General features: G+C 39.6%; 1 protein-coding gene across 1 annotated transcript in view; it reads left to right on the forward strand.

The window, feature by feature from the left end:
* Positions 1–274: 274 nt before the first annotated feature.
* KCNAB1 (potassium voltage-gated channel subfamily A regulatory beta subunit 1) overlaps positions 275–19,964 on the forward strand; it is a 529,857-nt gene continuing 510,167 nt past the window's right edge. Inside the window, exon 1 of the mRNA XM_067033900.1 lies at positions 275–435. Within this exon, the coding sequence (XP_066890001.1) occupies positions 290–435 (146 nt within the window). The 5' untranslated portion in view covers positions 275–289. The remainder of the gene's footprint in view (positions 436–19,964) is intronic.

Here is a 19,964-nt window from a genome sequence, read left to right on the forward strand (position 1 = left end):
TAGCTGATCCACTTTGTTATAAAGCAGAAACTAACACACCATTGTAAAGCAACTATACTCCAATAAAGATGTTAAAATTAAAATTTAAATTTAAAAAAAAAGCCCAATAGATAAGGCTGTGGTAAAATTGTTTTTCTGGAGGGCTGGCCTTGTTGCAAAGAATAGAATGTTCAGCCCTATTTCCAAACTGTTGCATCTCTCTTCCCCCTGCTGGAATCATAAGAGGGTTTTCCTCTGATAAGGGCTGTGAGAACCTGGTTCAGCGCCAGGACGTGAAACTCACAAAAGCATGGGGAACCCCCACCTCACCCCCTGGGGTTTTAACTCTCAGAGTTGTCCACACGGAGCCTCCAGCTGTGCATCAGTTACAGTTCCTGTTCTTCCCACCTTGGTACTGGTTCCTGTGGAGGTGTCTGCTCTCCTGCTTTGGCTCTGGTAAGTTGTGATTCTCTGTATCTGCCTATCTCTACAATTTGGGGGATAGCAGTTTACCCTGTGACCCTTCTTTTCTCATGGCTCTAGGAAGAATTGTTGATTTTTCCATTTGTTCAGCGGTTTTTTTTAAAGTTTAATTGATTTTATTAAGATAAGTCTTTTAAAAAAAAAAAATTTAATCAATTAATTTATTTTTTATTTTATTTATTTTTGGCCACATTGGGTCTTAGTTGTGGCACGTGGGATCTTTTGTTGCAGCGTGCAGGCTTCTCTCTCTCTAGTTGTGGTGCAGGGGCACCAGAGCACGTGGGCTCTGTAGTTTGTGGCACAGCAGGCTCTAGTTGAGGCGCGCAGGCTTAGTTGTCCCACGGCATGTGGGATCTTAGTTCCCTGACCAGGGATTGAACCCGTGTCCCCTGCATTGGAAGGTGAATTCTTTACCACTGGACCACCAGGGAAGTTCAGTTCAGCTTTTTATTTGTTAGCACAAAGTGGTGACTTCTAAGCACCTTACATGCCACACTGGAAAGTAGAAGCTGGTACATGAGAGAGCTCTTTAAAATTAAAAACTTTTAATTTTAACTTACTCCTAAATTCTCAAAGCGCTTTTCAGGGACATTAAGTGGTATGCTTAGTAGGCTGGGGAAAAGAGTACTTGGTGTTAAGAGGACAGAGGTAATATAATACTTATTGTATTTATTAAAAGATAATTTCAAAACAAAAAATCACTGACTGCTTTTAAGACAATTAGTGAGAGAATATAAAGCATTCTGAATTGTTTGGAAGAAAAATGTCTAAAATGCAAGTATCATGAATTTGTTGTAGTAAATTTTATCTCTCAGCTTAGGCTCAGTTATGCTGTGGCAGCAAGCAGCCCCAAGATCTCAGTGGCTTATGACAACAAAGACCTGTTTTTCACTCATGCTGCATTTCCATTGCTGAGGCTTTGCTCCATGTCATTTTTACTCTGTGACTGAGGTTGAAGGAGCAGGCTCTCCCTGTGACATGCCAGTCAAAGGAAAAGAGAGGATTTTGTTCAAAAGAGGCACACAGCACCTCTCTTCACACATCTTTGCCAAAGCAAGTCATGTGGCTACTCCTGCATTCAAAAAGTTGGGCTCCAGGAAAGGGTACTACAAGTCACATGGCCAAGTATGACATCAGCACAGTGGAAGGTGTAATCTTCCTACAGAAAGGGTGTCAGATATTTTGAATATTAATGCAATTTACCCTAGTTTCTACCAAGTTCTTCTCTAGTTTATTGTGAGTTGGCCAACTAGAATTCTCTTATCCAAGTTGTTCCAGGACTGTGCTTTTTGCTACTGTGCAAAATTTCAATTGGCCATCTCCATACCTACTTTGAAGTTGAGTCTTTTTTTTTTTTTTTTTTTTTACATTCACTTGCTAGAGGATGAGGGGACAAAGGAATCCTCAGTTAAATGCTTCTGTGAGGACCTCCTGGGCATTGAGTGGGAGTGAAGACACAACACTTGTTTTCAAGGTATTTACAAAACAGCTCCCTCCAGCCAGTCCTTGGTGTAGGCACATATGTTCCTGGAATCTGTGTCATGAGACAGATGGTAGAAAAAGAACTCCTCTTTTATGCCACATCAGAGTTTGGTTCTTGAGAAGCATGTGGCTACCCCTGTTGCCATCATGTTGCATTTGTGTACTGATAAGGAAATAAGTTGAGTGATGGTTGGTTATTTCTTCTATACAGAGATGGGGATAAAAACTACTAAACTGGGAGAATTAGGAACAGGTTAGGAATAGGTAAGCTCTGTTAAATAAATGGGTAGAGAAAATGCAAAGCAGTGACAACAAAAATTGCTTGTTCTGACAATAACTAGAGTACAAAGCTACAAAGGTCAGGTCAAAATATTAAAGAGAATTCTGTGACTCAAATGTCACAAACTGGCAGCTCACAAGAGTGAGTCTGGGCTCCTATATATGTTCGGGGGAGGCAACAGTATGTTTTAAATATCAGGCAATATTACATAGAAAGAATACAGATTTATGGCTTCTCTTGAAAGTGAAAGTATTTTCCATTTTTGTTGATATTCCTGTATTTGATAAAGTTGGCTAGAGCTGCATTGCTATCATCTCCTTGGGAGCCAGCATGAATCTCCAGTTCTCCACATGGAATCTAGGTGGATTAAAGACCTTAATATGAAAAGTAAAACTTTAAAGTGTATGAAAGAAAATGCAAGAGAATATTTTTGTCATGTTGTTTGAGAATAGATTCCATAAATAAGACTTCAGATAGTCTACAGTATACATTAAAAATTATTTTTTATCAAAATTAAGGATTCCTATTCAACAATGGCCATCATAGACAAGCAACCTATAGGAAAAGAGATTAGAAAAGCTATTTTCAATGTATAATACCAACAAAGAATTAATATCTAAAATATTCAAGGAATTCTTAAACATAATTTTAACTCATAGCAAGAAAAGTCAGAAAACAGACTGTTAATAAGTGATTAATAGAGAAGGAAACATATAATCATTAAATATCTTAAGTGAATATAATCAGAAAAATGCAATTTAAAATAAAATGAAAAATAAATAAAATAAAAAAATAAAATAAAATGAGTCCATTTTCCAACAATCCAGTTGGCAAAAATTATGAAATCAGGTATCATCAAATACTGACCAAAGATGTGGGGACATGAGAATCCTCCTATGTTGCTGGTGGAAATACAAACAGCTGTTCCAGTGAGCTATCTTGGCACTGCAGAGTGAAATTAAGGGTATGTATATACTATGCTTAGAAATTCCATGCCCAGAGAAACTTCAGCATCCAGAGAACCACTTGCATGGTTTTACAAAAAAGATGTCCTCAGAAAAACACATGAGAATGTTCATGGCAGTATTACGTGTTCTAACAAAGGTCATAAATCACATAGGTGTCTATCTACATCTAAATGTCTAAATGAAATGTGATACATGAATTTGATGGATACTATGCAGCAGGCAAAGGCTTGATATAAACAAGATTTACATATCATGGTATAGATATACATATATCTAAATAAATATGTATGAAAGATAGCTCGAAAGATCAAACTTTAAATGTACCAGAGTGGTTGTTATACTACCTTGGAAGAGTTTGGGACTGGGACTGGGAAATAAAGAGATTTAAAATAAAACAAACTGAAATAGAATATAATAGCCTTGTGGGTCCCACTGATGATAGCATACTGTGAATTGAGGAATATGGTCCATTCAATTCTGTAAAACCTGAAGTTATAAAAGACATCAACAAAAAAGAGTTACCATTCCTTTATGTTTCGGTCAAAGATAATTCTTTTATTTTTATTTTTTGTATTTGTAAAGGTGGAATAAATTCTATGGTTTGTCCTGACTTGAGCAGCTCCACTGCCAAACATTAATCTAGTTGTTGCAATTTCTTATTATCCAGGCATACATTTGTGATCTTCCTATTTCATTGTTTTCTGTGTGTTTGTTCATTTTCCTGCACTCAGTAAAGTCATCCATGGGACTTCCCTGGTGGCTCAGTGGTTAAGAATCTGCCTGCCAATGCAGGGGACGCAGGTTTGAGCCTTGGTCCAGGAAGATCCCTCATGCCACAGAGCAACTAAGCCTGTGCACCACAACTACTGAGCCTGTGCCCTAGAGCCCGTGAGACATAAATACTAAGCCTGGGTGTCACAAATACTGAAGCCCTCAGGCCTAGAGCCCATGCTCTGCAACAAAGAGAAGCCACTGCAATGAAGAGTAGCCCCTGCTCCCCGCAACTAGAAAAAGCCCCCGTGCAGCAATGAAGACCCAAGGCAGCCAAAAATAAATAAATAAATAATTTATATTAAAAAAAATAACAAAGTCCTCCTGTGTATAACTGCCAGGTGACCTACTCCACCTTTGCCTAAGCAGTGTTTTTCTAGAAACCAGAAGGAAATTTTCTGCAAATTAAACTACCTTAGTGCTGCTGGATTTGAAGTGGCAGATGGTGGTTGGATTTTACAAGTCCCCTTTGCCCTCTTCTTTCATTTTCTGCCTGCTTTTATATTAATCATCCCTGTGTAGATCTAGCTAAGTGTGTGAAGCACACTCCAAGGAACTCTGTTAATGATTAAGCCCAAAGCTAGGTCTCCAGAAAGTCATACAGCTTTTCATTTGCAGAGTCTGGGAAGCCCCTTCCGACCCTTACCATATTAAAGTTTTGTAGCAACTGTGATATTTAGAGAGAACACACATGCAGGATGGGGTTGGAGGGTATGCCCATCTTCTCAGCACAGGGCCTCCCAGCAGGCTGGATTTATTGGATTTTTCACTTTCTTTCCCCATTTGGATTTCCAAATACTTTTTATTAGTTCAGTCTTTTTTTTTTTTTTTTTTTGTGATATGCGGGCCTCTCACTGTTGTGGCCTCTCCCGTTGCGGAGCACAGGCTCCGCGGCCATGGCTCACGGGCCCAGCCGCTCCGCGGCATATGGGATCTTCCCGGACCGGGGCACGAACCCGTGTCCCCTGCATCGGCAGGCGGATTCTCAACCACTGCGCCACCAGGGAAGCCCCTAGTTCAGTCTTTAAAGTTGAGAAATTCAGCCAAATTGTAGTGAAACACTGTAGCCTTAGTCCCCCGGGCCCTAAGAACTACTGATGAACTCTTCCAACTTGGCTGCACAGCAACTTCTGCTTAAGTCTCCTGTGCTTGCCTCCTCAACCAAAGGAACATCACACTTGCTGTGCCGGGATTTATGATTTATGAATCTTTTACATCAGTTTTTTCAAAATCCTATGCTTCAAGTTAATGTTTCTAGTTTAGGAGTAACTGAAGTGATTTCACAATGCTTACCAGAGCAAGATTTGTTCCTTAGTTTTGAGTCCTTCATTCATTCAGTAAGTATTTTCCGAGCATATGTGTAAAGTATATGGCTCTAACACTCACCAGGTAATGGTTATGTTGTCCTTTTCCTTTGGTGCTGAGCTGTTGTATTATTTTTTTTTGGACTACTCCGATCATACTTCTGTGAGATGAATAAATGCTGGAAATTAAGTTTCCATTCTCTTGTTACTTTGCTACATGGCTTTTCAAATTATTGAATAAGGAGTTGATGTTCTTGGAAGCAGAAGGAAGAAAAGGGGTGCCTTACAGCTCTGGCTTAAATTCTCACTCAGCAGTAATCTTTACTGTTAGGTTTTAGTAAACATCAGCCACTTTTCACACTGTGCTGGAGTGAGACATAGTATGGTATGGTATAGTATTTTGTAGTATAGTACAGTACAGTACAGTATAGTGGGTAGACCTCAGATTCACATATCTCAAGCATCAACTTTGCTATTATCTAGCCTTGTGATCTTGGTTAAGTGTCTTAAATTTCTGTGCCTCACTTTACTTAAAATTATAGGAGTGTTTGTGCTTGGAGTTATTGAAAAAAATTAGGTGAGGGACTGTAGGCTCACAGCACATAGTAGATGCTCATTAAATGTCAGCCTCTCCTACAGCCATCTAAGAGGAACATAAAGGAGGTAGAAAGCCCAAGCCTAGTCCTCAGGGACTAAGGGTCTAGTCAGGAAGATGAGACATAGACTCTATGTAAAACCACCGGGGAAAATGCCTCTCAGAAGAAACCTAAATAGCATAAGTTAATTAACTCTGTCCCCTCATTACCACCAATTCTGGAAATGAAAGACAGACTTTTCTCATCAAAGCATGTTTACACTTGATGTGTATAATTGATGTCCAGAAAGCTTTCTATAAACTAACAACCCTTCTTCTTGGGGGAAATGAAGCACTTGGGTTTTAAATTTGACTCAAACACATACTCACACTCACACACTCACATGAACATTATAATGACTTAGGGTTCCATCCGGACTTTCATCTGAAAGTTGTGCAAATGTTTCATCCATCTGGTGACTGCTCATAGAACAGTTATTTCTAGTGTTTGCAAATAATTATCTAAATAAATGTCTGCTTCAAAAGGTTCTATTCAATGTGTATATTCTGAAAAATAATTTCCTTTGCCATTTTATGTATTAAAAGAATTGAAAACCTTCCTTACATTTACATGTCCTCATGCTGTTTGAGGTGCAGGTCATGGCCATAGAGTTTGAATGTGTCATTTGATAGTGCTAGGTCCATGTGGGTATGTTTCTATCAGGGGTCTCTTTCTGAAGTGGTTATTTAAAATCCTCAGTGGTCTTATGCCAGCAGGTTCCATGGAAAAAGCAAGGACCTTGAAGCTAATGAGACTTAGGTTCTATTCCACATCCCTTGGAATGAGGTATTCAAAATTTGCAGGGATGGTGGTAGTCACATTTGTATAGGGGGTATATGGAACCTTCTGGAATCAAGGATTGATGCTTTTCCTTTTCATGTTAACTGCTATTAAAAGATCTCTGATGATTAGAATCGTTCCAAGTGGTGAGCAGTGTAAGAAAGGCCATGTGGGATCTCCCCAAGGGGCACTTCCTAGGAAGGTGAACCCCAGCCCCATGCCAGTGCCTCAGTTATCTTGGGGAAGGAGATGGTTCTGGACATAGTTTGTATCTGAAGTTGGAACTTGAATGCTTACTCTTTGTCAGTGAGCTTAGCAACACTTTGGAGGAACTCTTAATAACCTACTGCATGTCTGCTGACTTTACATCTCACAAAGTTGCTGGTGTCACATGCAGGGGCAGTGTAGCTGCAGGTTCTTCAGTGATCAGTTTCTGGAGGTGACTGTGCTATTTTGAAGCCTCGAGGTGGCGCCTGTGAGCTTCAGTTGCATTAGTGAACTTGTAGGATGGGGGGTGTCGTGGAGGTACAAGGGTGGAGGGTTGGGAATAAAGTAACTCTGGGTGTGGTGACAGCCAGTGAAGGGGACTGACTGACTCCTTTAGGGTTAGGGACTGGGCACACCTAATCACCCCTCCCCTTGGAGAAGTAACTAACGAATTAAGAGCAGAGCTGGGACTTGAATGCAGGTCTTGTTTGGCCTCCAGTCCTCATTGTCTCTCCAGTCTGGCCATCCTTAATGAAATGATGTAGGGATCTGGAGGAGACAGGAGTAGCTTCTTTGGCTAACCTTTTCCTTGATGCAGGAGTGCCCAGGGCTCAGGCGTCAGTGGCTACTATTCCTGAACCCATGCACAGCTCAATTGGGGGTGCTTCTACATCCCCCAGTGCATTTTTTTTTTTGACGGGATAAATTTAAGCTTCTGGCTCTTTCCTTGACTACTTTTCCTGTGTTATTCTCAGGAGTGAAGAATTCAGAGCTCTACATAGCATTGTTCACAACTCCTTGAATGAACTTGCACAAGTCTCAACCTCAGTGAGTGTTGGGGAGTAAAACACTTATCTTACTTGCTTTACATGTTTGATGCTAGATTAAAGAGAAAAATTGTGTATGAAGTGCATTGCAACAAGACTATTAGAAATGGAAGAATACAAAGCATGCAGCAAGAAGCATTTTTAAGGGTTCCTAGAAGATCAGAATGAAATTTAATATTCCCTTAAAGTAAATAAGTTTTTCCCTGTTAAAGTCCATCAACAAAAGATCATTAGGAACACACTTATTAGAGTAAAAAGAAATTGTTTATTTTTCTCACTGTAACAAGGCTGAAGCACTCCAAAGGAACCATGAGGAGTTGGGAGATGCTTCTTACAGGATATGGGTTTGTGCTGGATGATTCAAGGTGAGTTTAAGGGAGTGGAGGCCAATTCTGGATGACATATTTCAGGCGGCAGGAGCAATTTTGCGATTGTGTATCTTAACAATATTTATTGATCAGATAGGAGGACCACAGTGGGATGGGCCTCTCTTTGGTGAGGCAGAGGAGCAGCAGTCACTCCTGTTAGGCAGAAGAGAGGGATGCTTCACCATTTTTGTGGTTGCAGAGTGGCCTTATTCTGTCTCATTCTAAATATTGTCATGGAGTGGCCTGGTTTAGACATTGTTTCTGTTCTGTGAGTATGGTTTACATTCAACTGGGAACATCACGGCCTAGCTGCCAGCAGGACTGCTTTCTCACCTGGTTTTAGGTTTATTTATTTGTTCCCTTTTCTGGAAGGCAAAGAAGGAAGTCATATTCTAGAGGGGTGCCAAGGCTTAACACTAGGGTAGAGGGTCTCCAACTGGCTGTATAAAGAACAATTAAGTTACAGAACCAAAACGGGGAACAAAATCACCACCAAAAAACGAGTAGGGCATATCAAGGAGGGTGAATGGATGTGGGGTGGTCTTGAAGCAATTCCAGAGGTGGAATGCAGCTTCTCCTTTAAGTATGTGTCCCCTCATGGCTACAAGTGAGGAGTTGGGCAGGATTCCTGTTTCCTGACTTTAAATCCAGGGACCAGAATCCCTCCCCAACACCAAGGCAATGTTATCCCGTTTACCTCCCTATTACCTTCCTGTAATCCCCTTTCTGTAAGGTCTGGGTCTATATACGTCATCTTCACTTTAGATAAAAATGGGAGTGGTCAACTATAAACACTGCTTACTTATGGGAAGTGATACTTAAGGGTTTAGGGAGAAGTCATCACTCTTTGCTTAATACACTCCTATATTATTGAAATTTTGAGTCAACTTATTTTTCAATTAAATTATTAAGAATAAAAATGAAACGATATAAGAAATGGCAGTGGTGGTGGAACATGTGTTTTGCCACTGGGGATGTTCCCTGAGGGATGATTTTAGAATTAATATTTCCCTTGTTTTGAAAGGAAATTCAAAATTCACTTTTGTGAAGGGGATGGTATAGGTGTCTTGGACCTGTTCAAAAGATAGTTTTGATTAAAAGCTAAAAAATCATGATTCTCATACAAATATAAAATGAAAGATATCAATGCTTTTAATTGATTCATTAATTAATGGGAGAACCAGTAAGTATAACCAGTCCAAGAGAATTCAAAGAGCAGACACACATATAGACAACTAGGAATGCTGAACTGAACTTACTTAATAAATGTAAAACTGGTTTTTTTGGAGAGAGGGAAATCAATTTGCCCCTCTACCTGAGATAATTCATTTGCAGTCTATGAATGAGAGACATTTGCCTGCTACCAGTAATCTACATTAACTGAAATAGTTCAAAGACAATGAAAGGCAGACACCCATAATGACGCACTGGACAGGACACCTACTCATCTTACTTGCCTGTTTTAAAGTTTTCACATTTTTTCTTGCCAGCTCAGAATAACATTTGTTAAAAGTCAGGTGTTTCTGCCCAAGACCTGTACTTACGGTTATGTGTCTTAAAAGAGAAAAGGGAATTTGTCATAAGTTTATTTTGATATTTATATTTTGGGTGATACATGACCAACCCAAAAGGACTGTAAAAAATAATTCACTGATTTCAGGAACATGTTAATGACAATTACCAGTGAATAGTTTTAAATTTGCCTTTATTTTCCATTTTATCTTCTGGCGTGGAGCAGAGAGCAAGTATCTATTATGTTAAACAGGATAATTTTAAAATTTCTTTCTACCCTGTATATAAGATTATCCACATCTGTTTGCTTGGGTTTTTAAAGTTGGTTTCGTACACGCACACACACGTACATGGGCACACACATGCCCCATTCCCCTAATGGAAGAAAGCTTTAAAAATCTGATTTAATTGCAACCAGGAGTGGGTAAGCTGTGAGTCTGATACTGACCAGCGTTCTTGGCTTTCCCCAATTAGTAGAAATTGATAAGAGGCCAGTTAAGAAATTCAGGCAAGGCTCTACTGGGGGAGGGGGCAAGCTGGTTCCTTATATGGGGTGAGGGTAGCGGTGTGTCGATGGGGTCTGGCCTGAGGGGTGGCTTAGGTGTTTTGCCCACCCCTTTGGTGTGGTGTTGAGTGTAGGGGGCATTCAGCAGTACCCTGCTTTTGCTCCTGATGCCCTGTTTTTGCTACTGGCTCTTCAGAAATGGTAGTTGGGTTTTTTGGTCTTTTTGTATCTTGTTGTCCAGGATTTGCCTCAACTGTGCATGCACGCAGTTATTTTTAGTCCCTTATAGTTTCTTTGTATTTTGTTGCTCTAGGAGACATTTGTCCAGGTGCAAGCACTGCAGACAAGGGACCCAGGTCCCAGCCTGTCTCAGGAAGGGGAGTGGGACTGTTGAGGAGAAGTTAATAGGAAGGGAGTCATAAAAACATACTTATGTTCAGCTGATCCCTTTGAACAAAATTAAGGGAGTTTATTTCTCTCATCTCCTTTTCCCATGCTTTCCTTGTCATTTCTTTGCTATTTTTCATGTCACTGCAAGGTTGTGCTTATTGGGTGCTCTAATGTTTGTGTCTATAATGAAAATTAATGGAGTTTTATTTGGAAATGAAAAATTTGAAGTTTGGGAAAAGGATGAGGAAGAGAAGAGAGTTGGAAGAGAGATTTTGTCATTTTTATTTTATTTATTTTTGGCTGTGTTGGGTCTACGTTTCTGTGTGAGGGCTTTCTCTAGTTGTGGCAAGTGGGGGCCACTCTTCATCACGTTGCGCGGGCCTCTCACTATTGCGGCCTCTCTTGTTATGGAGCACAGGCTCCAGATGCGCAGGCTCAGTAGTTGTGGCTCACGGGCACAGTTGCTCCACGGCATGTGGGATCTTCCCAGACCAGGGCTCGAACCAGCGTCCCCTGCATTGGCAGGCAGACTCTCAACCACTGTGCCACCAGGGAAGCCCGATTTTGTCATTTTTAAAGGGAATAGCACTAGTTACTCTTCTCTCATACCAAACCAAACAAATTTATTACCAAAACAGGGAAAGGAAATTCAGAATTCCTCCTGATTATGAAAATAAGATGAAAATTTAAAATAAAGTAAGAGGGACATATTGGAGGTAGTATCAGTCAGATTCTTCCCTGTATTTATTTGCTTCACTGGGACAGCATCCTCACGTCCCAGTGGTAGGGGGAGTTGCCATGACTCAAGGAGGGGCAGTAAAGTTTTCTCAAGTCCTCTCCTTTGTTTTGAAGGAATTACCCCCAAAATTTCAAAACATTTTTCTTAGACAGCATATTGTTCACATTTCCTCAAATGTAGACTCTGCAGAACCAAAGAAGTAGACTGTGTTAATTACGAAGACAGATACCCCCCAGGGGAGGAGTTCTGCCTCTGGTTCTAAATGCTATAGCTGTCTCCTTGCTTTAGGCTCCACACATTCTTAATTCCGTAGGGACTAGTCTGAGGTTTGCTCAGCAAGCCCTTTCTTCACAGATGGTGAAAATTAATACTATAAATAAGACTCTGATAGTGTCTAGGGTGGTAGTAATTTATATTCATAAGAGCAGCTATATTCCAGGCAACGTAGAACTATCATTGGGATATTTAGTTAAGTTAAACACATATTTATTATTTAGACTGCTAGGTTTAGTGGAAAAATTATGCTTTCTGGTGTGGGTTATTGAAATTGCAAATCTGGCTTATTTTGAAGAGCTCTCTCAACCATAGTTTGGATGAATGAACCAATGAACAAAGGACTATCATAGCCCAATTTAAGTTATTATATGTATCTCACTAAATTAAAATATTTTTTGTTCCCCAGACCTCTCCATAATGGTAGTTTCTAAAGAATTGCATTCGGTTCAAGGCAGTTATGTGATAACATTTTGTGATTAAATAAACTTTAATTAGAGAGCATGACTGTGAGCCTAGGAAATGTATTAGCTTGTTTCACTGAACTGCATTTGAACGAGATAAATGATTTTAGCCAGGTTTCAAAATGCTTCTAGTGCATTCAGAAGTGACTTTGACAATTAAACCACAATAATCAGATATTACTGAACTCTTAACAATTGTATACAGAAAACTATGTACTGATAATAGCATTTATTAAAGTATAAAAAGAAACATTTTCAATGCTATAAAACATATAATATTAAATAGATCATTTAAAATGTGCAAACATCTTTTCTGGTTGGTTTTAATGTGCATGTGTGTGACAGACCCTACGTTTTCACCTAAGATTTTGTTGAGTTGATTTGAACTACACCCTTTCTCAGAAAGCGAGAATCTACCACTTTCCAAGGTCTTAATGAATTCTACCCAATACAACATTGCCATCTTAGGTTAGTCAGGCAGCTCAGCAATGACCTCCTGCAAGGAGATCTAAAACACAGAGGTAGAATTTTATGGATGTTGTAGGAAATGAAAATAATGGGTATCCTTTGTTTGTTTAGTGTCCCTTTTCTGCTGTTCATAATGTGAATAGTGTTTATGTTGAATTTCTTATATGAAATTTAATAACCTGAGTGAATAACTACCTTAATACCTAAGGGACAAAGAAACATTGTTAATTTCTGATGTTACTTAAGCACTTCATTGTGTGCCAGTGCCTGTGTTGAGTGCCACACCTGCTATTTCACAGTCATGCTTAATCCTCATAACAAGCTTAGTATTGTCTCTGTTTTTTACACATGAGAAGACAAATATAGAATAGTTAAGTGACTTGCCTAAGGTTATGCATTTAGAGCCAGGCTTCTAAATCCTGGAGAAAGAGCTTCACACTTAACCATTGCTATTGTAAAGAAATAGATTTTTTTGCCTTAAACAACAGACATTTATTTCTCACAGTTCCTGAGGCTGGAAGTCCAAGATCAGGGTACCACTGTGATTCAGTTCTGGTGAGGGCCCTTTTCTCGCTGTGTCCTTACACAGTGGAAGAGGAGAGAGAGCAAGTTCTCTGGTGTCTTTTCTTTGAAAGGCACTAATCCTATGATGAAGGCCCCAGCCTCATGACCTCATCTATCCCTAATTACCTCACAAAGGCCCCCATCTCCATATATCATCACATTGGGCATCCGGCTTCAACATATGAACTGAGGGGGACACAATTCAGTGTATGGTAAGAGAAGGCTTCTCCAAGGAGGAGCCCTTGGAGCAGCTTCCTGGATAAAATGAGGGAAAAGGAATAAGAAATGGCTATCTAAAAAAATAATTCCTAATGTACTTGCCTCTTGGTAATTAATTTTTTTTCTGAGGTCCTTCCACCATCAGGGCCAGATCATAAGGCTTTTTATGCCAAGAAAGGGAAAAGATATTCACCTGTAAAAAGAAGCTCATGGGATTGGTAAGAAGGAGACTATGACGTAAGGAAAGTTGTTTCCAGAAGGGAAAGTAAGTAGAAATTCCTTCTGGTACTAGGGGAAGAAGGGGGCTGAAAAAAAGAGGTGGGCCAGATAAGAGTTCTTCGCTCTTCCTGTTCTCAGGGTTGAACATGGGTTGGGTGTGTTTAAACATCTAAACAGGTTTGGGTCTGTCAGAGAGTGTCTAGATTGGAGAGACTGTAAGCTATGGAGGGAAGCCTGGTTTGTGATGGTACCTTGTTCAATGTGGCACCACTGCATGGGCTTAATTCAGAAGTGAATGTTACAGAGAGGTGTTTCCATGGATGGGCCTAAAATAGTGTCTCTATTCCCTGTGGCCTGTACCATCACACACTGGAGAGTCACAAGTGGTTTCAGACTGTGTGAAGTGGAGAGGAATTTGGAAGCTGAGAGGACGAATAGATTAGAAGCAGCCTGGAATCATGGAAAGGAGGTCACAGAGTACAGGGCCTTGTGAATGGAGGCATGACTAGAGGTCTGCAACGTTGGTGGGTACCAATATGAAAGCCACAACAATGACAAGTGGGGTAAGGCCCGCAAAGACCCAGAAGATGGCACACGGACCAGAGGCTCTTCCCCACCTTGCCATGAACTTCACTTCAACTAAGAGGGAAGAAGAATTGGTCAGGGAGACTCCTTAAGAGGAAAGGAACCACCATAATGAAGATTCTAAATCTGAAATGCACTGGTTCTTTACCTTAACAGAGCATTAAAAATGGAAAGAGATGCTATTACCTTTATTTGGCAGAATCAAGTGTTCCTCCCCAACATTATCCCAGCTCTACTTCAATGGCCATCAGCAGAAATGGAGCTAGAGCAAGCTGGAACACGATGGGAACAGTTTGTGGAAAATAAAGTTATATTTAGTGCACATTTGAATTACTATAAATTCTTATTCTGCTATCTCATATTGATGTATGACATAAATATTAGAAGTCACTTCTGGCAAGTTGAGCAGTAACCTACTTCCTTTAAAAACAAACTGGCATGACCCCTTAGGCACTAGAAATTCCTTGAGCCTTGAGCAGATGTCAGTCAGCAATTTCTGGCCACATTTTCATCCTCATTGGAAATCCCTAATGAAGTGGGGGAGCTACTGGTAATGCCTCCCACTTTTTTTTCTTAAAGACAGATAGGCAGTTGGGATATGTGTAATCCCCTGGGCAGGTCACTGACTAGAAAATTCATTGACACCGCTAAGGACTTTAGGACCTTGAGAATATTGGTTAACTTTTCTGAGCTCCAGGTTCTTAGGTACAAAATGGAAATAATAGTAAAATAGTATTTGTTGCATATAGTTTTTGCAAGGGCTGGTGAGCAATGAGACAAATATACTGTGGAATATAATACTATTATTGCTATTGTTAACATTATTACCATTGCTATTAATGTTGTTATTACCTGGTATATTTTGAACTAATAGTTGGGAGATCCTGATGTGGATAAATACCTAAGCACATGCAAAGCTGGGTGTATGGTTTTATCAAATACTACCTCATTATTCTCCTAAAATTCAACATTTTATTGTGTATTATTTCATTTTAAATTTATTTTATTTAGTTTTGTTGATTCTCATCATCTAAATGACCATTTCTAGGCAGGCACTGTATCTTATGGCACATAAATACCCATTTCTGTAACAGAGGTTCTAATATGATATGTCTAGTACATACAAAAGCTATATAAAATATGAACTGGAGGTTAGAAGTACTCATTTTCAACCAATTTATAAGATAGAAAAGTTCTTGAAAACAATGCTGAACAAATAATATAGGAAAAGCTGGATGCATATAAATTAAAAATTAAATGCAGTCAAGCTCTTAAAATTTTCAAATCCTTCCCTTTATTTTCTTGTTTCATTTATTGCTTAAGATTATTTTATTGCCTTTCTCCCTTGTTATTACAAAAATAATGCAGCCTTAGGCTCATTGCAGATAAAAAAATTAGCATAAAGAATACCCATTATCTGTTCGTGTCCACCCAAGAACACCAAAAATCAAACAAACAAAAACCCCACAAAAAAAACCCAAAACAAAGAGTACTCATTATTCTATGCACTTTAATAACTGGATGGATAGCCTTCTAGAGCACCTTTAATATATTAAAAAATTGATCAAATCACATTTAATCTTTTGAAAATTATCAGAAATTATATAACCAGTTCCATCCTGTGGACGTTTAGGTTGTTTCCAACTAACCCTTCTTATTGGATATCCAGGTTGTTTCCAACATTCTTTCATTGCATATTAGGTTATTTCCAACTCATTACTATTACCTATTGCTGCTGTAACAGATTACCACACAACAACACAAATTTATTCTCTTACAGTTCTGGAGATCAGAAATCTGAAACCAGCCTCACTGGGCTAAAGTCAAGATGTCAGCAGGGCTGGTCTTTTTGGAGGTTCTGAGTGAAGAATCTATTTCCTTGCATTTGTCAGCTTCCAGAGGCTGCCAACATTCTAATCTCTGCTTCTGTCACTTTGCCTTCTCTTCAGCATATATCTCCCCCTATTTTCCCCTTATGAGGACAGTTGTGATTACATTATTGGGCCTGCCTGGATAATGCAGGATAATCTCCTCATCTCAAGATCCTTAACTTAATCACATCTGCAGAGTCCCTTTTGCTCTATAATGTAACCTATTTGCAGGTCCTAGGAATTAAGACATGCACATCTTGAGGGCAATCATCCAGCCAATAACAAAATATATAAATAGTATAAGCTGGTAGAGTAGTCTTGGAAAAATACAAGGAAAAAGAAATCCTGACAATTTTATGAAAAGTGATAAAAATGTTTAGAGACATACAGTTGTAAAATTGCCAAAATTCCCAGTACTGCCTCAAATGGGGACCAGTGTCCATTGGTATCCATGTCAACCAAGATATTTCAACCAGTTTGAAGTCTTGATCAACCTGTTTTCTATCAAGTAACCTAAAGTCCACCATGTAAGTACAAGGAAAGATAAGTGAGGTAGACTATGGGGCCTGTGTGTCTCAGGATACAAGTCTCAGAGGAAGTGAAAAATGAGCTGAGATCTGAAAGAATAGTCATGAATTAGGTGATGGGACATACGGGAAAAGCTCCTAAAAACACAGGGAAGGAGGTGTGTATGTGAGTGAAGAAAGACCTGGAGATAAAAGAGAACATTGTGATTTTTAGGGAATTGAAAGCAGGCTTATGTGGCTAGTGGTGTATTTTGAGTTGGCAATGGGAGGGGATTGCTGCAAACGAGGAATCTGGTTAGTTAACTAGGGGCTGGATCAAGGTGGACCTCGTAAAGCCTGCTGTTTATGGATTTTTATCTTAAGCCAGATGCAGGGCCCTTGAAGATGAGCTGAGTCCCCAGATAATAATATCATTAATATGGCAACATTCCCCAAGATGATCTGCAGATTTAACACAATCCTTATCAAATTTCCACGTTTTTCCCCCAGAAATTGATGAGCTGACCCTAAAATTCATATGGAAATGGAAAGGACCCCAGAATTGTTAAAACAATCTTGAAAAAGAAAAACAAAGTCGGGGGACTTAACATTTACTGATTTCTTACTACAGTAATGAAGATACTAGAATAATGAAGATAGTACAACATTGACATAAGGATAGACACATAGACCAATGGAATAAAACCCCTCACATTTATAGTCAGTTGATTTTTGACATGGGGTCATGATAATCCAATGGGGAAATAATAGTCTTTCCAACAAATGGTGCAGAAATAGTTATTTACAATTTAAAAGAATAACATGAACTTAGAGCTTACCTTATACCATACACAAAAATCAACTGAAAATGGATCATAAACATACATGTAAGAGTTAACATTTGAAAGTATCTAGAAGAACACATAGCTTTCTTTGAGTCATTAGCTATTAGGGACATGCAAATCAAGACCACAGTGAGGGGCTTCCCTGGTGGCGCAGTGGTTGAGAGTCCGCCTGCGGATGCAGGGGACATGGGTTCGTGACCCGGTCCGGGAAGATCCCACATGCCACGGAGCGGCTGGGCCCGTGAGCCATGGCCACTGAGCCTGTGCGTCCGGAGCCTGTGCTCCGCAACGGGATAGGCCACAACAGTGAGAGGCCCGCATACCACACACACACAAAAAAAAGACCACAGTGAGATACCACTTTATTTTCACTAGAATGGCTATAATAAAAAAGGACTGGTAATAACAAGTAGTGGCAAGGATGTGGAGATATCCGAAACATCATACATTACTAGGGGGAATGTAAAATGATACAACCACTAGAAGAGAGCTTGGCACTTTCTCAAAATGTTAAGTATATAGTTACCATATCAGCAATTCCACTTCTAGATATCTACCCCAAAGAATTAAAAACATATGTCCACACAAAGACTTGTATAAGAATGTTCATGGCAGTACTGCTCATAACAGCCAAAGAATGGCAACAACCCAAATTTCCATCAGCTGTTGAATGGACAAATAAAATGTGATATATCCATACAACAGAATTTTATTTGGCAATAGAAAGTAAACAAAAGGAATAAAGCACTGATAACATGCTAAAACATGGATGAACCTTGAAAACATTATGCTAACAGAAAGAAGTTAGTTAAATGATCACATATGATTCTATTTATGTAAATGCCCAGAATAGAGACATCTTTAGCAGCAGAAAAATAGATTAGTGGTTGTCTGGGGATAGAGGTGATGGTGGGGGAGACTGGGGAGTGACTACTGATGTGTATGAGTTTTTTTTTGCAGTGATGAAAATGTTCTAAAATTAGATTTTGCTGATGGTTGCACAACTCTGTAAGGATACTAAAACCCATTGAATTGTACATTATAAATGGGTGAATTTTATGATGTGTAAATTATATCTTAATAATGATATTTTAAAAATGAAATCTAATACAAAGTACAACATGAATAAACCTCCTGACATTATGCTTTGTCAAAGAAGCCAGACACAAAAGACCGTATATTGTAAGATTCCATTTAAGTGGAATGTTCAGAATAGGCAATTCTATAGAGATAGGAAGTAGATTTAAGTGGTTGCCTAGAGCTTGGCGTGATGGAAGACTGGGAATTGAGGTTTCCTTTTTTAAAAAAATATATATTTATTATTTATTTGGCTGCGTTGGGTCTTCATTGCTGCACACAGGCTTTCTCTAGTTGTGGCGAGTGGGGGCTACTCTTCCTTGAGGTGCGCAGGCTTCTCATTGCGGTGGCTTCTCTTGTTGTGGAGCACGGGCTCTAGGTGCGCTGGCTTCAGTAGTTGTGGTACGTGGGCTCAGTAGTTGTGGCTCGTGGGCTCTAGAGTGCAGGCTCAGTAGTTGTGGAGCACGGGCTTAGTTGCTCCATGGCCTGTGGGATCTTCCCGGACCAGGGCCTGAACCTGTGTCACCTGCATTGGCAGGCAGATTCTTAACCATTGCACCATGAGGGAAGTCCCGGAATTGAGGATTCCTTTTAGGATAATGGAAATGTTCCAAAATTAGATTGTAATGATGGCTGCTCAAGTCTGTAACTATGGTAAAAACTATTGAATTGTGCATTCTACATAGGTGAATTTTATGGTATATAAATTATATCTCAATAAAGCTGTAAAATTTTTTTTAGTGGCCTGAGGGTTGACATGGTCAGTTTCCTTCAGTGTGGGGATGGATTAGAAAGGGGCCAAAGTGGAGGGCAGGAAGGCATGCTAAATTTTTCAAATGAGAGTTAAAGCTGGTCAGGATTTTTCAGTTTCAGATTTTATTAAAAGTAGATGTTTGTTCTCTAGAAGACTGTGATGATAATGGTTTCCCAGCTCTAGTCAGTTGCTTACCATCTTCAACATTTTTGTTGCAGCCACAGCTCACTATAGCTATGTAACAGGTGATGCATCCTGGGAGAAAGCATGCATTGTTTCTGAATGTTATTAGTTTGCTGCTTATTGAGTCAGCTGATTCAGAGGCAGGGCATTAATCAGGCTGTCAGAGTTATTTCCCTGAAAATAGAAGGAGCAGAAGAGATAGTAACCTGTAGCTTTCTTAAATCAGCAAGGCAGCCGTTTAAAACTTTGTATGCCCGTAGTGTCTGAGTGTCTGTCTCCTTGGCTATAATTGAAGGCTTTCTCTATTGAGACACACAGGAAACACTTCTGCAACAAGTGGTTATAATGACGTGTTAAAAAAAAAAGCAAAAGCCTGCTTCTTATACATCTCCAGGCCTCTCATCAATAACTTGCACCTCATATAACAATACAGTTATGAAAACTGATTTATTTTTAGTCTTCTTTCAGGTAAGCCATAATGTCATAATATCACAAAATTCAATACAGGTAATAATTTTTAACTGTTGGAAACATACATTAAAAAAAACTAGTATGTGGGGCTTCCCCGGTGGCGCAGTGGTTGAGAGACCGCCTGCCAATGAGGGGATGCTGGTTCGTTCCCCGGTCCGGGAAGATCCCACGTGCCGCGGAGCAGCTGGGCCCGTGAGCCATGGCCGCTGAGCCGGCGCGTCCGGAGCCTATGCTC

The sequence above is a fragment of the Kogia breviceps genome, chromosome 5, assembly GCF_026419965.1.
Source record: "Kogia breviceps isolate mKogBre1 chromosome 5, mKogBre1 haplotype 1, whole genome shotgun sequence".
NCBI classification, from domain to species: Eukaryota; Metazoa; Chordata; class Mammalia; order Artiodactyla; family Physeteridae; genus Kogia; species Kogia breviceps.